This window comes from Rhinolophus hipposideros (genome assembly GCF_964194185.1).
Source record: "Rhinolophus hipposideros genome assembly, chromosome: 26".
NCBI classification, from domain to species: Eukaryota; Metazoa; Chordata; class Mammalia; order Chiroptera; family Rhinolophidae; genus Rhinolophus; species Rhinolophus hipposideros.
In genome coordinates this window covers 3,481,211-3,506,627 of record NC_138072.1, presented here as the reverse complement: position 1 = coordinate 3,506,627, position 25,417 = coordinate 3,481,211, and the positions used below count along the sequence as shown (strand labels likewise).

General features: G+C 36.2%; 1 protein-coding gene across 9 annotated transcripts in view; it reads right to left on the bottom strand.

Annotated features, from left to right (window-relative positions):
- The window catches only part of KCNT2 (potassium sodium-activated channel subfamily T member 2), a 230,867-nt gene that overhangs the window by 141,496 nt on the left and 63,954 nt on the right, over positions 1–25,417 (bottom strand). For 6 of the 9 annotated variants that reach the window (XR_013992629.1, XR_013992630.1, XR_013992631.1 and 3 more), the window contains exons 2-8: positions 20,359–20,438; positions 18,110–18,209; positions 9,834–9,882; positions 7,311–7,370; positions 4,643–4,717; positions 3,392–3,475; positions 288–382 (exon numbers count right to left, since the gene is read on the bottom strand). Coding sequence is in view for 6 of the 9 variants with exons in the window: in XM_081038922.1 (XP_080895048.1) it covers positions 288–382; positions 3,392–3,475; positions 4,643–4,717; positions 7,311–7,370; positions 9,834–9,882; positions 18,110–18,209; positions 20,359–20,438 (543 nt within the window). In the remaining 3 variants the exon portion in view is untranslated. The other 3 variants (XM_081038925.1, XM_081038926.1, XM_081038927.1) reach the window with 2 other exon arrangements.

Genomic DNA, 25,417 nt, shown 5'->3' with positions numbered 1-25,417 from the left:
CATTCATAGGATTTGGTTGTTTACAGCCATAGTTGCAGTAAATATCACTGATACCACATGATCGATGTGCTCTCTTGTTTTTTTCTGTAAGACCAAAGGGAGGGTTTTATTTTTATTTCTGTAGGAGATCCATTGCATTTTATAATGAACACTGATTAATTTTCATTGATTCCATGGTCGACGCATTGGTTTGATTTTTATCTATTAATTAAAATGGTCTATAATACAGTTTTTAGAGAAACTATAGTTCAATGAAACATAATAACTGCTGATATGTGCAGTCTTACCAGGTGAAGATAAGGCATAGTAATGTAGATATTAAAATCAGAACTTGATTGAACATTGCAGACTGTGTACGCTGAATGGCTCTATGGAGATCATTCTAAAATAATACAGAAAAGCATATTTTAAATTTTGACAAATATTAAATATTCACGAGTCATTGCAGTTATTACTATGCATTACATTTCAATTGTCTTGTTCATACTCAATACGTAGACGTAAACTGAATACAGCAGCATATTTTCACATTTGTTTAGTTCAAAATGTACCTTACTACCGCATATTACGCAGCCACTACTATGAAAAAGACCACCAAAGCACTAAATTTTAGTTTATTTGCTTCACAAACATCTGTAGAGACTGACACCCCAAAAGCTCTCCAGGGGAAGCATAATGTCTTGTAGAAAACTCTGATTCTAAAAGAATCAGAATATAATGTATTCAATTCAGTGGAAAGTAATAGCTGTGTCAAAGTACTATCAAATCTCATTCTGTGAATCAGGGAAAATAACATAAATTATGCCAGGCAATTTATCAAAAAAAGAAAATTGAATAACCAATGAACAGTTTTCTTAAGTTTAATTTCATTAATATTAAAAGAAATGTGAAAAAAACAACAAACAAAAAAAAACCCTAAAAAAAATAAAATGTGAATTCAAGATATACTTTTTTGTTTGCAATTGAAAGCCATTAAAAGAACAATAATGACCAGTATTAATATGCAAAAAAAAATGAGCATTCACATATGATACTCTTCATGTAACTTCTTATAAATTTCTTGAAGGTAATTTGATAACATAAGTCACAAATCACAAATCTGTACTTCTTATTTCATGCATTCAGTCATTTAACTCAGTAACAACTTCTAAAAATTAACTACATGAAAATCAGAGTTGGAAATCCATATGTATTCATGTTCATCTTTATTACAAAATTATATGTATTAAATGAACTAATAAATGTTCACTACTATTAAAATAACTAAAATATTCAATACAAAAATAGTTAAATAAATTGATGAAAAGTATGTAATGGGCTTAGATGCATTTATTTCAAATGATTTGAAGAAGAATATTTAATGACATAGGAACTTGTCCACTACACACTAGTATATGATAAGAAATTCAAGTTATAAAATTGAACATACAATATAATTTAATGTATGATACGTGGGCATGTTTTTCATAGAAAATATTAGAAGGATATAAATTATTGCTAGTATTCTGTGGTAGATTTCTGTGGATTTTCATAACTTTGTACTTTCTAGTTTCAGTTCATCTCAAATTTTTATAATAAACTTTTAATAGTCAAAATCAGTATAGAATGAGATAACTTCACTAATATAAAATTGCAGTAAGCCATCATTTTATCTTCTTCCACCACACATCTGACCAGACTATTATGAAAACAAAAAACTAAATTGATTAGAATTTCACCTCTCAACTCTTACTTTCTTTTGATAGAGATGTCAATGAGCAAAAAAAATAAAAATTCAGCAACCAGTGAGAAGAGGAGAAGCAAAACACAGAAGCACAATGGAAAATGTGTGACTTCTACATTAGTATTGCAAAGCCCTGCTTTTCTGTTCAGTGATTGACTAAAAATTCGTCTCTTGTTAGGTTATTTTTTTCAAACAACTAATAATGCAGTTTAGCAAAAAGGCCTGTTTTTTTTCTGGTGCATTTTTTTTTTCATTAGCAATTTAGGCAATCTGTATTTCGTGAAATCGTTTTGGTTTTTGTTTTTTTGAACAGTTAGGGCAGCCCAGTGTTTCTTCAAACCACTGCACAAGCCACATTCTCCTTCACTTTGACATGTACTTTCATGAGACTCCAGTGGTCACTTAACACCAATGTTTAGAAACATTCATCCGGTTATGAACTCTCAAATGTTATCCAAATATTCCTTCTGGCCAAAACTTTTGTCATAATTTCTGTTTAAAAACCATTTCAGAGGAAAACAAGTTTGCCTCTGCAAACATCTAATTTCAATGTAGTATAATTAATAATATTGAGCCTTCACTATGTTGATACGTAGGTATAGATATACACATACATATTTATATAGGTATTTATAATTGTATTCTCACAAGTCTGTTATGTAGGTATGGGTATTCTCATTTGAAGATGAAGAAGTTAGCAAAGAAGTGCAATCACGTGGCTTTCCTAGCAGTGCTTAGCATGCAGTGCACTCCTATCAATATTTGGGGAATGTCTGACTAGAAAGCAAATGTCTCACAGATAAGGATTAAAACCTACTGGAAACAGATTTGGGTCATAGGTATAAATCATTCCGTCCAAACAGAGTCAGCCTTGAGCAAAATGCAACGAAGGCACACGCTGAAATCTGCATTTCTCATTTCGTGCTTTCTTTTGTCCCTCCTAATATCCCACGCACAACCCAACGCAACCAAATCTAAAAGGATGACTTTAAATGAGGGGCTTCCAGCTCCAATACAGGCTCATACAAAACCCCACAGATTTTTAATGGAATGCAAGACTACCAACAGTTATCTGTTTGACGCCGGGACCTCCTGAATCCTTAAAACCAGGGGTCCCCTTCTAAGGTTGCCTTGAAAGGTTATTTGTCTTCAGAAGATTGGCTCATTAGTTGGACCAGTCCAAACAGCACTTAGCTTGGTGTGGTGACATTTAGAGAATCTGAACCACTTTTGTTTACCATTTCCTAGGACTTTACTGAGGTAGTGACTTGGCCACATGGACGTTTTACATGTTCTCATTCTGATTAGGTTACAAGCAGACCGGTCACTTAAGGTCCATTAACAGGCATTTATACAACATATCGCTTAAGTTATTTGACAGCATTTTACCAAAACCCTTTCATTTTTAAAAACATTGAAATAAAACTGACTATTGACTAAGATACTAAATTCGTTTAAAAGAAGTTTTGAAATGAACCATTTAGACATTTAATTATAACTAAGTAAATTCCAGTGGAGTGAGTTTATATTTTATGGGCAAAAACAGAATGAAAAAGTACGAGACAAAGACCTCAAGTCATCTCTCTCCCTTTAATCAGAACACTAAAAGCGAGAAATAATGAGAGGTTGAAAAATATTTTCGTATTTGCATTTCACATTTATACTTACAATCATATTTTCCAAGGCATGTTTGGCAAGCCAACAGTTTAGAAAGACTGGGACAAACAGATTCCTTAGGGAAGGCCAGAATATCTGAAAAACAAATCAAAGCTAAACTTTTATCTCAAAGCAAGAAATCATATCCAGCAGATTTAAAAGAGAAGTTATTAGAGACAATATAATGATTTAAAACATGTGACAAATCCTTTAAACTCCTGTTATTAATAAAATGCAAGGAGCAGATGTGATCTTTTCCTTCACCGTCTAATTTTTATTTAGGGAAAAGTTCTTTGGGAAATTATTGTAGAAGCAGAAAGAACATAATAAGCTCTCACTGGATGTCAGATAGAACTATGCTAATTCTATCATTAAATCTTTTTGTGTGACAGTTTATAATAGACATTGCCTCTTTCTTCCTTACAACTAGAGGGGGAAGGTAGGAGCAAGAAGAGAAGGTTTTGCTTTTTATAATATTGCCACTTAGTCTCTTTGGGTTCAAACATTTTAAGTGACATTGGGGAACCATGTTTAATTGGAATTACGTTTAGTTAGTCATTGAATCTAATTCCAGTTTTTCCTCCAGATAAATCATTCAAGTTAAAATAGTTGTCAGAAGTGAGCAACAACTTCAGATATCTACTTATTTTCATAATTTTCCAAATAAAACTTAGAAAGCATAATCCCAACAAACATTATTATGAATCTATCAAATACAGATTAAGACCTAATTTTGCAATGGGAATGTGCAGTTGAACAGAATCTTCATGGAATTCAGAAAGAAGAAAATTGCTGGTTATCTGGCTGTAGGCAACTTTCTTATTAAAGAGAGAACTGGACTTAGAAAATGCTGCCATTAAACTAGAGGTAAATATGTTCTCAGTATGGGAAACTTTTATAAGTACTTGGTTGGACTTGGTTTCTTTCTTTCTTTTCTTTTCTTTTTTTTAACTTCAAAATATACACAAGAAATGGAGTAATTTCCAGTCTGTTTAGACATTGTTGACACTTGTTTAAATGGCACCTCTAGAGCATATATTTCTAAGAAGTATTTTGCTATTGTACTAAATCTCATTAGTTTTCATTTAATTTCACAATCCAGTTATCCATCTGGTTTTACTATTTATTCTTTGACACCATAATTGTAACCAAAGCCTAAATTTATCTATCTGAGCTAATATATGATTTATTAGTATTTAGATTTAAAGACTTGGTTGTCTAATGACAAAATTATATTTTTTTAAAGATTCTTTTAGGACTTACCGAGATAATGAAGGGAACTGCATTAATTATTTCCAAGATGAAGGGTATTCGTAGAATCTGTTCCCAGATATTTCCCTTCCAAGAAAGAATGCATAAAAATGAAAGTCACTTACACCAAATCCCATGAAAGAGGGAAAAAGACAGCCCTCAGAACTTCTCTAGCAATAAGGATGCTTACATTAACAGAATGCTGAATCATTATATAAAGATGTAGCAATGCGTTCTAGAGAGTATTTTGTGAATGTAATCATGCTGTCTCAGATTTGTAGTAAATTCGAGAAGTAAAACAAATGTTACAATAATCCCTGATATTGCACCTAACACATTTTGATCATATATTATTTCAAAGAAAAGTTACCAGTAAAAATAAAACCCAGCAACAAAACCTACAGAATCAATGAAAAAGTGACTCAATCATAGTATGTTTGCTGTACGAATGAGACTCACAAGCCATAAAGCATATTAGCTAGTTCCTAAACACACCACTTGTTAACAGTGTTCACACATATTAACATTGTTTCTACATTAAGAAAACATAAAGGAAGGGGTGTTTCAATCAACTGGATTCTAATCTCCCAACCCACATAGTAAAACAATATTAACCAGGACTGGCTACATAATTCATGGCATCCCAGGCGCAACCAAAATGCATAGAACTAAGAGTTCTATCTGGGCCTCTTATTACCCAATTGTTAACAGTTCCAAGGTGACATCAGCACATTACATCAAGCACTTCTGACTGTGTAACCCTGTACAGCTTCACAAACTACACACACACACACACACACACACACACACACACACACACACTAAGGCAAACCCTGATATTCATAGCTCATCACTGAAACTGTCTCGAATGGTGTCCACTGAAAACGAACTCAGAACTCCCTAAAGCAGCTTAACTTCCACGAAGGGAGCTATGAATGAAGAAGCAATATGAAATCTGGTTCCCTGTCATTTCCAAATATTTTTATAACACTGGCTACCGACTTGGGGATTTTTCTTGATTTTCTTGGAGGTCCCAAAGGCCTGAAGCTTGACGGTGATGTCACATTCCTCCGCATGACAAAGCAAGGCTCTAGGCTGCCTATTGTCTCTGTGCGCAATTGTTAAGTCATAGGTTTCATCAGCACAGTTCGTCCCCCCTCTCCAGGCTCCGTAGGAAGGGGTGGAACAGGGAGCAGGGGGAAGAAAGGGGAGCAATGAGAACTCATCTGTGGGCAGATGTCCGAGGTGCATGGTGCTGCTGCCGTCACCTCAAGCTAAGTGAGAGGGCTCCAGGGAGCAGTTAGAGAGCTTGGCTCAGACACAGACTATATTCCACTCATGCCTCAGACTTCTAATAATGAGGAGACAGCAGAGAGGCAAGCAAGTCGCGATCATGCAGGTTTTAAGACCCAGGTACCTGTTTCTGGGAACCAGGTATAGACCCTACTGAATAACACATACGATCATCTTAAAGGCTTTACACTCACGAAGGCTCAATCTAGGATTAAACTTGCTCTAAATTTAGGATTAAAAAGTAGCCAAAGGACTGTTATTTTCAAAACCCTATGTTTTAAGAAAGTGAGAAAGGAATTGATACGCTAGACAAAGAGTTCACCAAAAACATAACCTGCGTACACTTGTCAATACACTACGTGTCGAACCTGGCAGCTGAAAAGGAGTGATGGATGTGACAGCTGCCCTGGTGATTTATTTCCCACCCTCCTTCTCCAGGCTTCTGTCTTCCCTGATTGCATATTTTTCTTCCATCAACCACAATATAAGCGTCTCCATCTACAGGAGCCCTAGCTTCTCCTACGTCATGACCCCATACTTAAGGGACGCTTCTTCATGTCTGTGAACAGGACTGCCACATCCTAATAAACCCCTCTGTCCTGCAAATTGTACACCCTCATTCTCTGCTGTCTGCATGTCGTGTCTACCTGTCCAGCCACAATCACCTCAGATTCATCATTTCTGCAACCACATCCATTTTTCCCTATATCTCAACCCCAAACTGAATTTTTTTCTTGCTGCAGTTTTTCTTAATTTTACTGCCATGTTGCAGTCATTCAGATTCTGACCTCCCTCTATGAACCCTCCCCCCACCATGGGACTTAATTTGCACCTCACTGAAAGTACCTGTTATTCCGCCTTCTATTACTATCCGTATACATTTTTTGTTCCTATCTAGCCCCATTTCTAGATTGTAAACTCGCTGAAAAAAGGAACAATGCACAATTTGGAGCTTTTCATCAGAAAGGGGCTCAATGAATACTTGTTACATTTGTAGTAGCCAAACAACGCTTTGCCAAAAAATAGTGGAATTCATTAAAATGATTCCTAATAGACAGGTTTTTTCTCCCTCCATGTATTTTGTTCAGATTAGGAAAAGAGGTTGAGAACAATAAAAAGCCAGACCATTCCATTTGATTGGCTCATATAAACGTGTGTATAATGCATAAGTTAACCCACAGGAATTAGTGAAGTGTTTTGAAGCCACCAAGGAAAACATTACTATATTACTGCCGTTTTTTATCACATACTAGAGAGGTCCAAAATAATTAAAGTGGTTTAAGAAGAACTTGCTTTATCCCCAGAGTACGAATTACAAATAGAGGAATGCTAGAAAACACTAGTAATGTGTTCCATCCACAGAAAAGTTGTAATGAAAACAGCTTACCTTATAACTGAGATAACCAAGTAGTATTGTTTCAAATAGACTTATCAAGGCCACTAAAACCTAAAATATAAATTGTACCTTAATGAGAAAATGCAATAAACTTAAGATATAGTCATGGTTATACTAGTATATATTATTTATAATATATATGTATATTATATTCATGATTGTGATAATTTATAAAAGTTAATGTATAAATGTATTCACATATAGGTATGTATATATGTATATATCCATATGTATTTATGTGATGTATACATATGTGACATAGGAGATTTATGTGGCACTTTAACTTCTATACACAGGTGACAAGCTGCAGGCCGTCCCCGTATTACAGCTTAGCTTTTGTAATTTCTAATTCTCCTTAGTATTTTCTTATTTATTATCATAAATAGAAATGTGGCATTAGAGTAGTCAGACTGGCTGGAGTTTGTGTGATATGGAATAAACAGGTCCTTTTGTGTGTATTCCTAATACACAATCACACACGACTGCCTCACTGGAAATAACACCCTGGGCCAGCATCACCACTGCCATCTCCAGTACATTCACCAAAAACAGCAGTTCCCTTCAGACAAAAGAATCCGGGCTTCGAGTTGAGTAACATGGTCCATCCTATCACACTCCCCCCCCAAACGGAATGAAACTGCCACAGTTTTGAACACTAACCAAAACGGTCCACTTCAAGATGCTTTCAGATTTTATTTGAATGAACTTCATAAACCAGTTCCCCTTCTGCAGCTGGAAGTACCAGTCCTGCCTCCTCCAAGGCAAGCTTCCATCGTTCTCTGTATTCTCTGTCATATGTACAGTGTCCACTGCTGAACTACCAAAAAGCTACGACTGCAACAGAAGAAGTATCTAGAAAGGATACCCACATGTATCCTCTCAGCACTTGAGGAGAGATGGATGGAATCACAATAAGCAAACATAAGCAAGAATGACTCATATAGCAAACGCATTTGTTCTAGGCCTCTGAGGCTAACGACCATCTCCATTAAGAGAGGTAGATACCCTGGAGTCTTGCATTTTGACTCCTGTTACAACAAAAACTTTGACTTAAGTGAATTTTAAAACATGAAGACAATAAACGACATATAAATACATGGCGATATAAGTAAAATACGTTCCAAAGTGCATCCACTAGCCATGATACAAAATTGTCATGCTATGGAATTCACACGTCTTAGATTTTTTTCACAGTTCACTGCTAATCACCGTGCTTTGTCCTAGAGGTACTTGCTCATTGTGAAATGATCTCTACAACATTTTTAGCATGAGTTACTCAAAATCCTATTTGGAAATGAGTACGATTATTATTTTAAAATATCACTGTCGATAAAAGCGATTGGTATAGATCAACTTCTATTTCAAGGCCATGTATGACTATTCATAAAAATACTAACTTACTCTAAATGAGCACCTCACCGGAGGATACTTTAGGAATCTAGCTCAGAGATTAAAAGACTGCATTTTTAGTGAATGCAGAAATATTTGAAAAGGGGTACTTGTAAATTAATAATATTGCAATGAACGTCAGTGGAAAAGAACGTAAAACACAGCTTAACTGCAACACAGTAGGAAATATCCCTACTGAAAACTTGATTTCCTAGTTAGGATCACAGTGCATACTTAATTGAAATGATTCATTATTATATATAAAATGTACAGACTTCAGAGTCATCATGACTTTAAAAGACAAACCAAACATACAATTTCAAAGTATTTTAAAGGTTGTTTATAAACAGTGAGTCATTCCGTGCCTTCCAGATTCAGTCTTGTCATCTCTAAACTTTTATTATGTTAGTAACTCTCAGAAACATTTTCACTTTTGAAAATGAAAAGTATTTGTAGGAGGGAGACAGGAGTCAAGGAGATGAGAACTTTTAAGAAGTTTGCTGGCATGAAATTGAATAGAAAAAGGAACCAGGACGAGATGCAGAGGGCTCTAGGGAACATGTCAACAATGTAATTCAGACATGCTATTTGTTCTTTCTCCTATTTTCTTACTTTTTCTGCAGGACTTCCTTATTCCAGAGCATACTTCTTGTTTTATTTACAAATCATCCGCCCGGGGAGCAAGCTCTTGCTATTCGTAATCCGAGCCATTCATTCATTTATTCATTTAATGATTAGTTATTGAGATTCTAACGTGTTCCAGACATTGAGGACATAGGTAAAAAAGCAACCTGAGTATGGGCTTTTGATTAATTTTTCAAGGATTGTATAATAGGAATGCCTAATGTAGGTTAGGGAACTTGCAGCACCTGAGACACTGGTTTTCTCTGCACCCTCAAAAGCTCTCTGCAGGCTAACACCTCACAAGGAAATTCTCAAAAGATAGACAGAAGGGCTCAAGCAAATGTGAAGAAGGGAAAAGAAGTGTTAGTCTAAGATGGGCATCAAGATTAATTAAGCAATAAAACAGATATTGTGAAGATCAACAGTTTCTCTCCAATGGTATTTCTCTGGGAAATACGAATAAATCCAGAAATATAGGGATACAACAAAATAGTACGTAACCTGGAGGCCCCATAAAGGTACACTTCTGTTCACCCAAATGATATGAGACCTATGAAAAGAATAAGAACAGGTTAGTTTTTCAAAATGCAGGAAATGCATTCATTTCTCAATTCTGATTGAAGTTGGAAATATTTAAACAATGCAAACATGCAAAGACAATGAAATGTCAAAATTAAAATTAGAAAACCTTCCTATAACCATATGCAGACTACTTTTTGCTAATACTCATTTCAGCCTCGTGTTAATAAAAGAACAGATAATGAGCCCTATTTAAAGAGTGATTATGACAGGGTAGAAAAACCTCAAACCCTTTCCTAGTCTCCTTCTCCACCGAAAAGTTGGTTAAGGGTCTTCTATAAATTCTAACATTCGGTTCATTTTAAATATGTTAATATTTTGGCAATACGAATGCAACAGTAGAAACCATCTGACTAAAGTCAGTAACTCAGATTACAGAGCACATTAGTATTTCAGATTTGGATTTTTATGAAATATTTAACATGCCACCCAAAAGCTTAGCTTTCGACATTATACAGGACAGGGAGTCTCTGTCCATAAACATCTCATAACAGTCATTTCATCTTTGATGTTAAAAATTGTCTGCAAAGGACATTAAAAACTTCTAGTGCCCCTCTAGTTATAATGTTCCACTTGGGAAAAGATTAAAATAGGTATATTATACTGCCTGGAAAATGCAAATAAAAACCACAAAAGCTAGCAAAACCCACTCACTCTTTAGAGTTATGAAATGAGACCCCTTCCATAACATATTAAGTGTATTTTTAAATCTTTAAGTCATTTTCTTTTTTGTAAAATATTATATAATAACACAGAGCCATAAACTCTTTAAAATTTTTGTTTTAAAAAGAATTATAAAACTTTAAGACTAGTCAAAGAAACTCAAGTACCCTATAATTTCAGTGTCACATGTACCTGAGTACCTGACATCTTCACTTGCTCCAAAACAAACCTGTGACACAATAGAACTGGTCCTGTTACTTTTTCACATCTCAGTAAATGGCACCAAATTCTCCTGTGTTTGGTTACCCGCAAACTTGGGCATCGTCTCAGTTATTTTCCTCTCCTGTATTTGAAATGTGTAATACATGAGTCACCAAAGCTTTTCGAATCTTCTTCCCGTCAACTCTCTGTTGAATTTATCAACCTCTCTTCATCTCCACTAGCACAACCATCTTGATGGAAACTACCGTTTTCTGCACCTTGGGGAAGAAAGGTTGGGGACTCTTACAAAAGCCTTCCATCAGGGACCCTATACTTCCTTCTGCCTTCCACACCATTCCTCCAAATTGCAAGCATTGGTGTGACCACACCAATTCTTTGTAAACTTGTTTTTGCGCACATTGCCACACTGTATATCGACACTGCACTTGGAGATAAAAACCAAAACTCTTAGCACGCCATTCGTAGACTTCCTCCCCTGTGACAGGCTCCCTCCCATCACGGCCCCTTTGCCACTCTCTTCCCTCATCCTAGAGCTCTCAGTTCAACCCTCCGCCAGGGAAACCTTCTCTGAGGCTTCCACTGGGCCAAGTAGGCAACTCTTAAGGGATGTCATTCACTCTACCTCTCCTGCCACTCATCTCGGTTGTATCTTTATATTTATTTGTGAATGTATTTCTTTACTAGATGTTTCCTCACTAAACTGCAGGTTCCACAAAATGGACTAGTGTGTCTGTTTTACTCACTGTAGAAATCCCAGTGTGTTTCTGAGTGCTGGGGGACAGTAGGCTAGGCATCAATATAAGCAAATGGAAGAGTCCAGTAAAGGCAGAAACCTGGCAATGAGTTAAGCAACACTTCCCTTTGCAAAGCACACCTCATATTCTCAGTGACGTTGGGGAAATCAGACCAAAACCAGGTATGTAAAGGGTAGAGGGATAGATACAGTCTTTGTAGATAGAAAAGTGGTATGCTACAAAAACTACTAAATAGTGAAAAGCATGACAATATGTGCAAAATTATAAATGAATTACTAAAAATAAGTTTGTCAGCACTTTCAGAGAAAATTGGTACTTTTTACTTCATGGATTTTCTAAGAGCTAGTTATATCAACAGACAGGTATTGTGTTTGGTCTGGGGTGTTATTTTTTAGAGTTCTTGAAATATCAGCATATTTAAATTGAAATAAGACCATGGAGAAGAGATGTTTTTTTGAACAAGGCTATGTGATGTGGAATAGGTTTCATAACTCTTAAAAGACATTTCTACAAACTTCAAATATATAAATTTCAATGTGAAGTGAGATCTCCTATGCAAGTCCCCTTTTCAGCCATTTACTACAAAGCACTAAATTGGATAAATACATAGAAGGAAACTGTATAAATTGTAATAAAAAGCTAGTGCCCAAACTCGCCTTCAGAAAATGGATTTATCATGGAAAAAGAATTTGGGAGCTGATTTCCACGTTCCTGCTTAATGACCAAAACAAATAGGGGTGAAACTGAAGCGAGAATCCAGACCCTAATTGCAAATGAAGCTTCAATCCCACAGGCAAAAAGCACTAGGAGGAAAGAAAACCTTACATGGATATTTATTGCTGCATTATTTATATCAGGAAAGTAACTGGAATCTACCTGAATACCTAGCAACAAAAGAAATAAAATAGCCTCATCAACAACAGCAAAAATACCATATGTGAGAAAAAAGATAAAATACATACAGATAGGACAATACTACATACATTGATAAAAACGGTGTATGTAATATCGTCCTGCCTATATCAGTATGAGTGGGTTATATGTATGTGTGCATAGAGAGAGAGAATTTGCAGAAGACTGGTCCTCAAAAAGCACTTTTCTACACGTGTGGAGCTTTTAAGTAATTTTTACTTCTTGTTCTTGCCATATGTGTTTATGTTGTAATAATCATAAACCATTTACAAAAAAATAAAAAATAAATTTCTTTTTTTTGAATTATAAAAACATAAAAATGAAAAAAACAAAAGCAGACATACACTAAAATTTGTATCATTCGTTTTTTTCTGACCTAAGCTAGGACGATAGACAGAATTCACATTTGAAGCCTCATTATTAGGAGAACTGGAAGAGCCATATCCAACAACGAGAATCACAGCAGAAGTAACACATGGGAAGTTAATGACATGTAGCCTCAGCCACTTTTAACAACAAACTTATTTATGGCCTCTCCTCTGGCTGAGAAAAGAGCTGCTGAAAATGTCAAATCAGCTTCAGCAGCTGAGATGGAGGTCAGCGGGTGAATATGTCGGCCAGAAGAATAAAACATTTGGTAAACACATGGAAGTAATAGGGTCAGCATGGAGGGCAGAATGCATGGGGAAGGACATGTGAGTCGCAAACTCCAGATGAACTCAGATTGGTAGCTCTCTAAAATAAAACAAAACAAATGCAGGCTTGTATTGTATTAACCAAAGTGTAATAGCCTAAACCTGGGATGTAAGTCATCAAACGCTCCTAACCATAACAAATATTGAGAACTGAGTTCTAGGTGTGCTACTGGGTTCACATCTCAAGGACACACCAAAAGGAGTATGTGTGCAAAACCAAGGTGACCGGGATCCCAAAGCATGGTAGACTTTTGACAATATGTTAGGAAGATGTTTCGATAACTGAATCCCTTTAAAACCCTGGTCATACTTCATACCAAGCTAGACAAGCAAGTGTCAAGGTGCTGTGCAGAGGGCTAAATGCTGACTGTTTGCGAGGATGGGCTTTGAGGGTCTTTCCATCAGACATAGGTTGGCTGAGGCAGAGAGGCTCTCTATGCACAGTCATTGGCCTTTTCTGGCGTAGAGTGAAATGTACACAGCCACTCTCCAGCCAAAGGCTACGTGTCCATGCCTTTGTGTGAAGGTATGAGGATGAACAGATGCTCACTTGAGATCTGATATGGGACACAAGTGGAAGGCAGGCGACGTCTGTTGACCAATAGTTTTAAGTATCTGTCTCCGGTCTATGTTCTGTACCTTTCTGAAAGTTGACTGCAAAGGACATTTCAGTCTCGTGGCCAACACACAGCCACAAAATGAAAATGGCTTGCATATATAATACTGTAGTTTCCATGTTATAGTGTGTGTGCGTGTGTGTGTGTGTGTGTGTGTGTGTGTGTGTGTGAATCACTATATGGAGAAAAGGTCTAGGAAACTGACTAGGGACACCAGCATTAGATTCTGGTAAGCAAACAAACAAACCATATATATTTAATTACAGTTGGCATTCAACATTATTCTACTTCAGCTTCAGGTGTACAGCACAGTGGTCAGGCATCTACACAGTCTATGACGTGGTCCCCCTGATAAGTCCAGTGCCCATCTGACACCCTACATAATCTTTACAATGTTATTGACTATATTCCCCATACTGTATTTCACGTACCCGTAGCTATACTGTGACTACCACTGTGTACTTTCTAATCCCGTTACTTTCTTCCCCATTTCTTCCCCCCTCCCATCTAGTAACCATCAGTTTTTTCCGCTATATCTCTGAGTCTATTTCTGTTTTGTTTGCTCATTTGTTCTGCTCTTTAGATTGCACATATAAGTGAGATCATATGGTATTTTTCTTTCTCCATCTGACTTATTTCACTTAGCATACTGTGCTCTAGGTCCATCCATGTTATTGCAAATGGTAAGATATCATTCTCTTTTATGGCCTAGTAATACTCCGTTTTATAAATGTACCACAATTTCTTTATCCAGTCATCTATTGATGGGCATTTTGGTTGTTTCCATATCTTGGCTATTGTGAATAGTGCTGCAATAAACATAGGGGTACATATATTATTTTGGATTAGCGTTTTGGATTTCTTTGGACAAATACCCAGGAGAGGAATTGCTGGGTCATAAGGTAATTCCATCTTTAATTTTTTGACCTTCACGCTGTTTTCCACAGTGGCTGCACCAATCTGCAATCCCACCATTAGTGCATGAGAGATGCCTTTTCTCCACATCTTCGCCAACACTTGTTGTTTGTTGGATACTGTTTTAATCTCTCCTGTGACCGACATACATGATAGAATAAAAGGTCTACATGACATTCATTGCTATTGGTCATCAAACATTTAGAAGATGTCAAAATTTTATTTCTTCTTTTAGTAGTTGTTACTCTAAAGAAGAAATAATCTTTAAAATTTGTATGTCACCTGAATGCATGTATTGCCATGTTAGACACTGACTTTAAATGCAAACCCAAATAGCACAAAATATAGGCACATTTATGTGTCTGTCACTTGATGTGAATAACTAGTAATCACTCAACAATTTTAAAGTGGAAAAGGATGTAAGAGTTTTGACACGTGGTGAAGAGCTAAGCACCAGGAAGCATGAGTCAACACTGATGGTTCATCTCTCGATGAAATTCATAAACTACACACTGGGGGTGTAGTTTCCTTTGCTAATGCCCCTAAATCACTGACTACAAACTGTGTGTACATCTGAGTTTGTCATTGGTGCCATTTCATACATTAACAATAAAATTCCTTTCATAGCCTTCAATCTGTCCATGTTTGCAACATTTTCATAACAGTTTTGACTCCTGAAGGGACTTAAAAATAAAGCAAAGCAGCACAAAATATCTGCAGCTTTATTATGTCAGAAGCTCTAATTAAATAAATCTCCTTGCTGAATTAGGCTCATTATTTTAAAATAGAGCCTGTGCCCATAAAGACCACTTCTGTTTTTCATTAGCCACAACTGCGTGGACAATGGGAGCTAAACAGGTCATTATATTCAAAATGGAGCCATGAGTTATTGTGGTTGTTGGCTAATTGCAGTAATCTGATTTTCCAAATGTATATCCTCTGTAATTATGGCTGAATATTCTTAGTAATATGGCATAGAAGTTAATTGTAGGAAACTTTGTTCCTCTTAATGTTTTCCAATAATACAATTTCACTCTGCTGTCACCCGCCAATGCCCTTTTACCCTTCGAAGGAATCTTTCATGACCTCAGCTTATGATTTTCAGGTGTCTTGAATGTACATGCTATGAATAAATCTTCAAGTTTTTGAAACAATTCTGATACGTTTTTAGAAGGATTTGTAATGTGAACCATTTTTTATAACACCTAGGCAAAAAATGTAGTAAGTGGAATATACATGAACATGACTAGGTTGTTAGTCATCTCGAGGGGACAATGCCATCGAGAGTACTGTTGGGCATAACTACTGTTGGGCATAACTCCATTCATTCAGGAACATTCCATGACCCACCTAGTCCTATGCTAAGTCTGACAGCTAGAGGCAGATGTCATGTGGCCTTTGCCCTTGGGGAGGTATAGAGAGAACAGAGCAATCATTATAGCTGACCCTTGACCTACACCCATTTGAACTGTGCAGGTCCATTTATACATGGATTTTGTTTTCAATGAATACTGGAAATGTATTTTCTCTAACTTATAATTTTCTTAGTAACATTTTCTTTAGCTTTATTGTCAGAATACAGTATAAAACACATAGAGCATAGAAAATATGTGTTAATCAACTGTTTACATCATCGGTAAGTCTTCCAGTCAACAGTAGGCTGTTAGTAGTTAAGTTTTGGGGTAGTCACAAGTTATCTACATGGACTATGCAGGGGTGGGGGTCAGTGCCCCTAACCCCTGTGTTATTCAAGGATGAATTGTAGTAAAAGCAATGTCAAAGTGTTAAGTGTGTGACAGAAGTATTTAGGGGGTGCTCCCAGAATACCCAAAAGCCACTCCCAACCCAGAGTGGCACTGGGCTACAGGTCATGACGTCAGGTAAGAATTTCAGATTAACTGTTATCTCAAAAATTGCTCTCCTGAAGGAAGGTCTAGGTGTCCTAAAGCTAGTTTAAGAAAAACCGTGTGTAATGAGGGGCAGAGGTGGAAGACAGAGGTCCTAGATGAGGGAGCAGAATGCTCCGTGGCTTGGAGACAGTGGAGAGCAGAGTCTGTGCGCCCTGCTTCCCGGACGTCAGCATGGCTGGAGTAGGTGGCTGGGGAGGGAAGGGAAGCCAAGGTCAGATTATAAAGGGCTTTCATGTACTCACTGAGTCACTCACTCACTCATTTAATAAATAACTACTGAGGGCTCAGTGTGTGCCAGGCTCTAAGGATTTCAACAGTCGATGCCCCCATGGAAAAGCCAGTGCAAACAACATGGAATACACAAAATAAACAAGTAAAATAGGTGTAACATGTAAAAGAGAGAAAGGCAATAGCAAATTAGAAGGGGAAAGGAAAAAAAAGTATTCAAGAGAGTTTTATGAAGAAATTACAGTTTTAAACAGAATGTTTAAACAGGATGTTAGGCTTCACTGAAAGAGTATTTTGAGTAAAGATCTGAGGAAGTGTGCCTTCTGTTATCTGCTTGGAAGAGAATTCCAGAGGGAAGGGCAGGTGTGAAGGCCCTGAGCCAGCCCTGCATCTAGTTCGGATCCAGGAATAGAAGAGAGGCCAGTGTGACTGCAGCATAATGGGTGGGGGAAGAACTTGTTCGTTGAAACGCATATGGCGTCCTCACTTTCCTCATTTCACTTTGATCTTTTTTTATTTTTTTGAATTTTCTGAGGGCAAACCTCCACATGAAAAAATAATTGTACAGAAGTTATCGATGAAATTTGTCTTCTGCTTTGAAATTATTTTAAACGTCATAGGCTGGACAGGGGCCTGGAGTGATAATGAGATAAAAAATTATTCGTGACATTGTACACCCAGTAGCCAAGGATAGAGGGTAAAAAGGAAAGACCATAAACACACAGCAAGGCAACTTAATAAAAGCAACATGATAATGAGTAAAAAAATCAGTCAAATCAATAAGTCATTTAGCTCAAAGAAGGTCAAGAACTACACGATGTAGCTTTGAGACCTGACATAATCATGTAGCGAAGTTGGGGTGTTTCTACTCAAGGTTACCAAATAGAGCGTAACTGAAAAGACTTTCAAAGCTAGAATACAGTAGAATAAGCCTTTGGGGGAATATAAGTAAATAAAGAACAGAAAGTTATTGGATGTTTAAGGAGGCTGACCCATATTAAACAATGACTTAGAGTATTTTGAGTAGCAATAGAAACTGTTAAGAGTAGGTGTCCAGTATTAGCATTAGGGGAATAGAAAAAGAATACGAGAAGAGATGTTTAAAGAGAACCAACCTATAAGGATTATATTCACTTATTACATGACAGGCAGATGAATTTAATTGCAACAAACACCAAAATGTCCTAGGAAAAAATTAATTCTATGTAACAACCTTTAAAATTATAATGCAATTCAAAGTAGTCACAGAATATTGTTGAGGGTCAGACAAAAATACCTTACCATTCATCTCCTTGTGAAGGGTTTTCTAGTAGTACTCGGATTATGTATAATAAGCAGCTTAATAATTTGAGAGAAAAATTGAACAGACGTATTCTTAGACCTTTAAACAAATAACAGAAATTTGATTTTTATTTGAACTTAGTTCACAAAAGACTAGAAAGAATTGTCAAAAATGTCAACTTTAAGTACCGCACTTAATTTTTATTTAGAAACTATAATACTATACTTGTTTAAACTCTCTGAAGTTCTATGTAGCTGAATTTTAATTAGCTGAATATTGAAACAAGAAGTGAGATTGACAAAATTCATGGACTACAAATTACAAACCACAAAAATCATGCTTAATCAAGTTAGTTCAAATCTGCTTAGAAGTTTAAGCATTTTATATATCTTTGAATTTGGGAATAAATCTTAGCTAGCTAGAAAATCTAGCTGCTTACAATTTCAGAGGATAAGTTACAAATCTTGTGCCTTCAGAATATCTTGTGGATTTAATTATAGAGACATTACAATTATGTATATAATTACATATTATACTTTTAATTAGTAATTATATAATTAGAGATAAATTGTAGTAGCATATGATAAGAAATACACACACACACACGCACATTTTATGTTTTTTGAACCTTTCTTTTTATTTTAGGTTAAATACCAATAAAATTAAATTTTTTCTGGGAAATAAGGCTGCCATGTACCGTCAGAACTGTGTAGGTCACACTTATACAGCCTGTAATACTAATGATGAAGAAAAACAATTCAGATTAAGCAAAATATGCTTAAAATCTGATTAATAGAAGCATTACCTGTCCTGCAATTATCAGGTAGTATTTGATTCATGCATTATGAATAAAACTTTGAGAAAGGCCTCCCTATAATGATTACTTAATAAAATCTGGAAATGAAGCGTCATTTTTTTTTCTCTGTTCTATGTGAGTTGTACTTGAGATGACATTTAACAGTAAAAGGCTAATAATGATTATTAATTGTGCAAAGTTTCCTAGGCCATTCTATTTCAATGCTAGGTACACACATTTTATGGGTTAGCTTCTTTATAAAGACGTTTAAATTATTAATGAAATTGTCCTGGTTTTATAGAATTTGCCTCCCCAGTGACTACTTAGTCAAAGCTGGCTGCTGGTGAAATAGTCAAATAACGCATTGATCTTCTCTGGCCTGGAGAGATAGTCTTAAAAATCAAGCAGGCCTACTCAGATGCTGTGGCCCCTTATGTGGTATCTATTGGTGGGGCTGTGTTGGAAATTCTCAACAACCAGGTTAGAGAGGCATTAGTTCTTTGAGCCTTAATCTTGAAGCTAACCTACCTTAAAGAGTCGCTAACGAGTGTGCCTCGAATATTGAAATATTCCCTATAGTTAGTATTTGGATAATTTCTCACACGTCAAGTGTTTCTCTTTGAACCCTACAGAGGCACAACTTACTTAAGATCACCCCAAGAGGATTCGGGGGTCAAAATTCAGAAAGAGCAATGGCTACCCTAATCTAATATAGAACCTCTCCATTCCATGTTGGCATTTGAAGGATAATCATGAAAAAATTGTATATCGGCTCCTTATATATGGCTTTTAAAAACACATGGCATTATGGGGAGGCAACAGGGATCACTAACGTGTCAACCTCGAACAGGCACAGGAAGTCAGTGACTGCCCATTTCATGTCCTCTTGAAGTGTTTCCCAAATTTGTCTGATGGTAAGAATCACGGGGGTGTTAAACCGTGAGCTTAGCCCTACACGTCCTGGTTCTAAATCGCCAGAGAAGAGTGCTAGCAATCCGGACATTTCAGAATACCCTAGATGTTTCTTGTTAATAGGCACCATTGGGAAACCCTGAACTCTTCCCCACAAAATCAGACAATTATTCCCCATACAGATCAGTCAGAATCACTGGAACCTTCTCAGATTAAGAGATAGGCGTCCCTCACAGTTAAAATCTGAGAGCCCCTCATTTAAATATTTTCCTGAATGTTTCTACTGATCCAGATGGCCCACTCAGAAATCTACTTATTGGTGTGGGACTTGTAGAGATAAAGATATTCAAGAAACCTTAACGCCACCAGATGTAAAATCTATAGTTTTCTAAAATTTTGCTGCCTGGCAAACGAGATTGTCAATTGTATTCCTTTCCACAAACGATATGTTGCAAAAAGATTGCACAGCTGGAGACTTTTGAGGGAAACATACCTACAAACACATGGCACATAGACAGGGGAATAAAATGCACAACTTACTTGATCTCTGGTTTTTAATAAAAAATAATTTTAGTCTCTCTTTAAATGTGTTCTCATTCATATAGAATTCAACTTGTACCCTGCAAACAGAAAATAAAAACATAATTAATCTGAACACTAATATATAAGAAAATAAAAGTAAATTATTTGATTTAATGCATCCTATACTTTGAGTAACACCAAAGAAAAAAAAAATAAGAATTGAGTAAACTATTGTGTTTTTTTCTGGGGGGGGCGGGGGGGAAGAAGCAGTTACTTTTAGTATTAGTGATATAGTCAGTTCAAATATCATATGTAGCTAATGGATGTAAAGAGTGGTATGGAGGACTCCAAGCAACAATAATGCAAAAGTCCTTAATATGTGTCTGTGATAATTTTAAATCAGTGTTTGCCCAGTTTTTGCCCACATCGTAAGAATCAAGTGCATGCTTGAAATATTCAGTTCGAGCAGTACCACCCCAGACGGGCTGTATCAGAATCTTAAGGGACTAACCCTGAAAACCTACTGGTAACAAGCTCTTCACCTTGACTCTATTTGTGTCATCACACTATAGGACACTGTACCTTCTTATTTATTTATTTAGGCTCATATTAAAATACGCGTGGGTCAGCAAAGGAGTGCAGACAGTAAGTTAGAATGTTCAGCTCACCAGAGATAGAAGCCAGACAAATTAATTAAGACACAGAACATTATATATTTAATCCACTGTAAAATGATGTCAACAGTCTAAAAATAATATTGATTTAATAAATGCATTTGCTTTCTCCCTGTATTATGATGGCATAATTAATATTTTCAAATTATGGAGTGAAAAGGAAAATCGCGTTCGGTGCATGGTGACTTATTAGTAATCATCAATTGAAATTTTCTTAGTCTCAAGTATGTGTGTTATAAATTAGGATTACAAAAACAGCTAAGAAAGCATTTTAATGTTTATAAAAACAACAAAGATTTCATTTAAACTTTCCTAATATCACAAGATTTTGATAATGTAATCCATATAAACTAGATTGTTCTGTCGTTTTGGTTTCTTTGGCAGCAAAACACATGGGAGATAAAACGGGAGGTGGGGATTAACATATAAAGGTGCTTATGTATTAGATAAATATTTCACTGCTATATCCTATGGTGTAGAATCAAGAAGATTTGTGAGTATTTTTTAAACTGTCTATTATGCCATAAGAGTAAAAGGGATTTTGTTATCAATTGCAAACCAAGTTTTATCTGCTATACCTCCTAAAAGGCTTGAAAGCTCTCTAATTTTACCTTTTATTCATAGAGAAAATATTTCCATGCCTAAACATTTTTGCATTCCTTTTCATCATTTTCTCATTTACTTTCCATCTTTTGTTTTGCATTCCCCTTATACATTGAGTGGGGGTGGTAAAGGTCAGAAATCAAGATTCTCTTTACTTGTTAATTTTTCCAGAAAGAAGCCATGAAAATTGTGATGGTTACTTACAGAACACTGTGCGCATACACACACACCCCACACACAATACACAAACCCACACATGCACACATGCTATAAAAGTACACACACACAGACAGACAAAACTCCGTTAGTATCTTGGAAATTCTTTATCGGCCTGCTTCCCTTGGTTATCAAATGAAAAGGCAGTTCATTTTTTAAAAAAATAACTGGTAGCAGGCTAAATTAGTCAAATTTGCTATGGATACAAAAGCAAATTTGAGAGGACATATGGCTATTACACAAGCAATTCAGCAAAGGCCACGTAGATTTCCTTCCTTGAATTACAAAATTTATAAGACTATGAGTCCATTCTTCAGATAATAGCTGGAATTCACTAATGGGTTAATAACAGAGGTACATTTTTTAAGTAAAATGAGATTGTCTACCGCTTTACTCAAAATAACAAGGGATGGGGAAAGCATTCCATATGAGACAAAGTTTAAGGAGCTGGAAATGTTTTATCTAAATATGAAGACATAGCAGTACCAGAATAGCTTTCTTTACATATTGAGGCTGCCATCGTTATTAAAATGAGATGTCTCATACTGTGATGTTCTAATGCGTAGAACCAATCATAGAAAAATGGGAGAACAACTCTGAAATGGCCTTCACTGTGGAGATCTCTCAAACACGTGCCAAAGCGGATAACCGCTTGCAAATGATTGGTTTTTTGTTTTGATTTCTTTCCTAAAGACAAAGACAATTTTGTATGGTGTGGGGTCTCTCTTTAAATGAAGTCCAAATTCCCTTCTAATTATAATATTATGTGAAGTAAAACAATTCATCTAATGATCTCTCCCAGTTAATATGGTCTCCAAGAATCGTGGATGACAATGAAGTACGGCTTGATACAAACACTTATTAAGTTACAGCTAAAATGAACAAAAAACAAGCAAAACTCTTTTTGATTCATATCTTCTCTCAGGTACAGAAAAATGTCCTTTAGATTTATCATGTATATTATAAAGCGGTGCTTTCTTTTATTTGATTGAACAAACAATTCTTAGCAGAATCGAGGTCGGTGTTAGTGAAACATTTTGGGACCTTCTGCAACACCATACAGTTCTCTAGTACTCATGGATTTAGTACAGAGTTTAGTGTTTATCCTTCTCAATTTTCTTCACGATTTTAATTGGTTTTAAACAGCCTCTTAGTATCTCCTTTTCCAGGTACAAATGACTTCCCTCCTTCCTTCCCTCCCACCCTCCGTCCGTCCCTTCCTCCTTTCTTTCTTTCCTCTTTTCCTCTGTTCCTCTCTTTCTTCCTTTCTTCTAACCTCCCTCTTCCCATTTAACTTTATCTGAATTTACCTCCATCCAGTAGGGCAATTTAGTGAAAGCTTTCTGGACCTTTCCCAGAACCATACAGTTTTAAATAATATACTAAGTCATATCTGCCCTCATCACTTCTTAAAATGACTTTTTTTTTCTTACGTGTTTATACTCCAGATAAAATTTGGGATGATTTGGTGACATTTATCCAAATATAATAGCAGAATTTGGATTATATTTAATAAAAAGAATAAAGTGGTATTGTAATTATTACTACGTGGTATTTTTCTTATTGACATGTTTTCATTGTTTAATGATAGTTTTATATTGGTCAGAAATATTTTATTGTTTTATTTAGGTAGATCCTACATATGCTTTGTGATACTTATTTCTGGGTATTATAATTTGGGTCGCTATTTTAAGAGGGTTTTGTTCCGACCTTTAACTTGTGTTTTTAGTATTATAAATGGCTACGAGGTCGAACTCCTTTATATGTAGTGATATATTTTCAGGTTTATTTCTTGGGTTTTCTAGGCAGACAATCATTTCATGTGGAAAATCTTCTCCAATATTTCTATTTAGATTTCACTGTTCTTGTCTTACTACATTGACTAGCACTTTTTGAAGAAAAATATCCACTGTGGGGTATATTCTTCTTATAAGAGAGGACCTCCTGTGCTTTAGCAGTTAAATTGTTGATCCTGGAATTGCAATAAATATTTATGTTTTACTAAAAGTCATATCAGGAGTGGATGGATGTTGATTGTTATCAAAAACCTATCTTGAATCTGTCAAGTTGAAGGTGTGTCATTGGGGTATTTTGACATAGCTTTGATGAATTGTTTCAATAGTTTTTCTAGTGCAAATTTTTATTTTCATTTCTGGAATAAATTTCCTATATTTTTCATTTTTCTTCTATAGTCACAACTAAGATTGATGTGCTTTCATCCTTAGATTATTCTAATATCTTCAAATATGAATTGAAACACTCTCCAGATGTTTCTTTGCCCTGGAACAATTTTGAATATTGTAGAGATTTATTTTTTTTTTTTGGCATCATCATCAATTTGCCCCAACACTATCAACTGCCTTAATGTTGATATTAATTTGTTACTTTTTTGTTACTTTTTTTTTCATTTTCTACTAATTCTGTTGCTCTGGTTACTTGAATTTAATGTAAAAACAATGCAGCATCTTGTTAAAATGCCGTCTTCCTGCTTCACTCTTAAACTTCTTATTCAGGAACTTTGAAGTAGGCCATACCATTTTAACAACACAGAAAAATGATTCAGACCTGGCTTGTCAATGAATTATACTTTCACAAACACTACTTTGCTTTTCTTAAGAGCTGATGCCCTCAACTCTGTGTAGGGCGCCAGCTTTGGCAGACATTCTCTTTTGGAACTTAGAGTAGATAGAGGTCATCATCAAGGGAAAATCCTCCCTCCGGGTCTAATGGGTATTATTCCCTCCCTGCCTCCCTCTGATTCTGCAGGATTAGTCATGAGGGCCTTACATGTGTGTTTTTTTACTCTCCCAGTCTCAGACAATGCCTACCTGGACTTCCTGGCCTCAGCAGGCAGGTTCAATGGGGGCAAGTAAGTTCTGCTGTCTCACTATTCATCTGGTGGTGGTTTTCCTTTGGAAAATCTACATCTGGACAGCAAGTTCATGAACACAGCTCCCAGTACAATTCCCATTTCTAAGGACTTTGTACCTGACATCATTTCTGTGCTTTTATATTGTGACATGCTCCTAACCCCAGGCTTGGTGCTCGGATTCCAAAAAGTAAGGAGAAAAAGTAACATCTCTCCCTATACCACTGCCAAGATTCCCTCACTCCCTTTGCACCACTACCAAGTTCTAAATGGGCTGTGCACATATGAGAACTCCATCTTTCCAAATGTACTACTTTACTGTGAGTGTACCCCTATTTTCTCTAAAGGCACTGTGACGTCCCCCTAAAAGATATGTTGAATGTCTAACCTAGAGGAACTCCAAATGTGACCTTATTTGGGCATGGGGTCACTGCAGACATAATTAGTTAAATTAAGATAACATCATATTGGAGTAGTATGGGTCCTTAATCCAATAGACCTGGTATCCCTAGAGAAATCTGGACACAGACACAAAGGGAAGGTGGCCGTGTGAAGACGGGTAGAGACTGGATGCAGTCATGATCCCAGGAGGGTCTGCGGCCCCCAGAAGCTTCTCCCCTAGAGGCTTTGGAAGGGACACAGCACTGCCAACGTGGTGATGTCAACCTTCTCTACTCCACAGCTGTCAGTCAACACAATTCTATTCTTTTCAGGC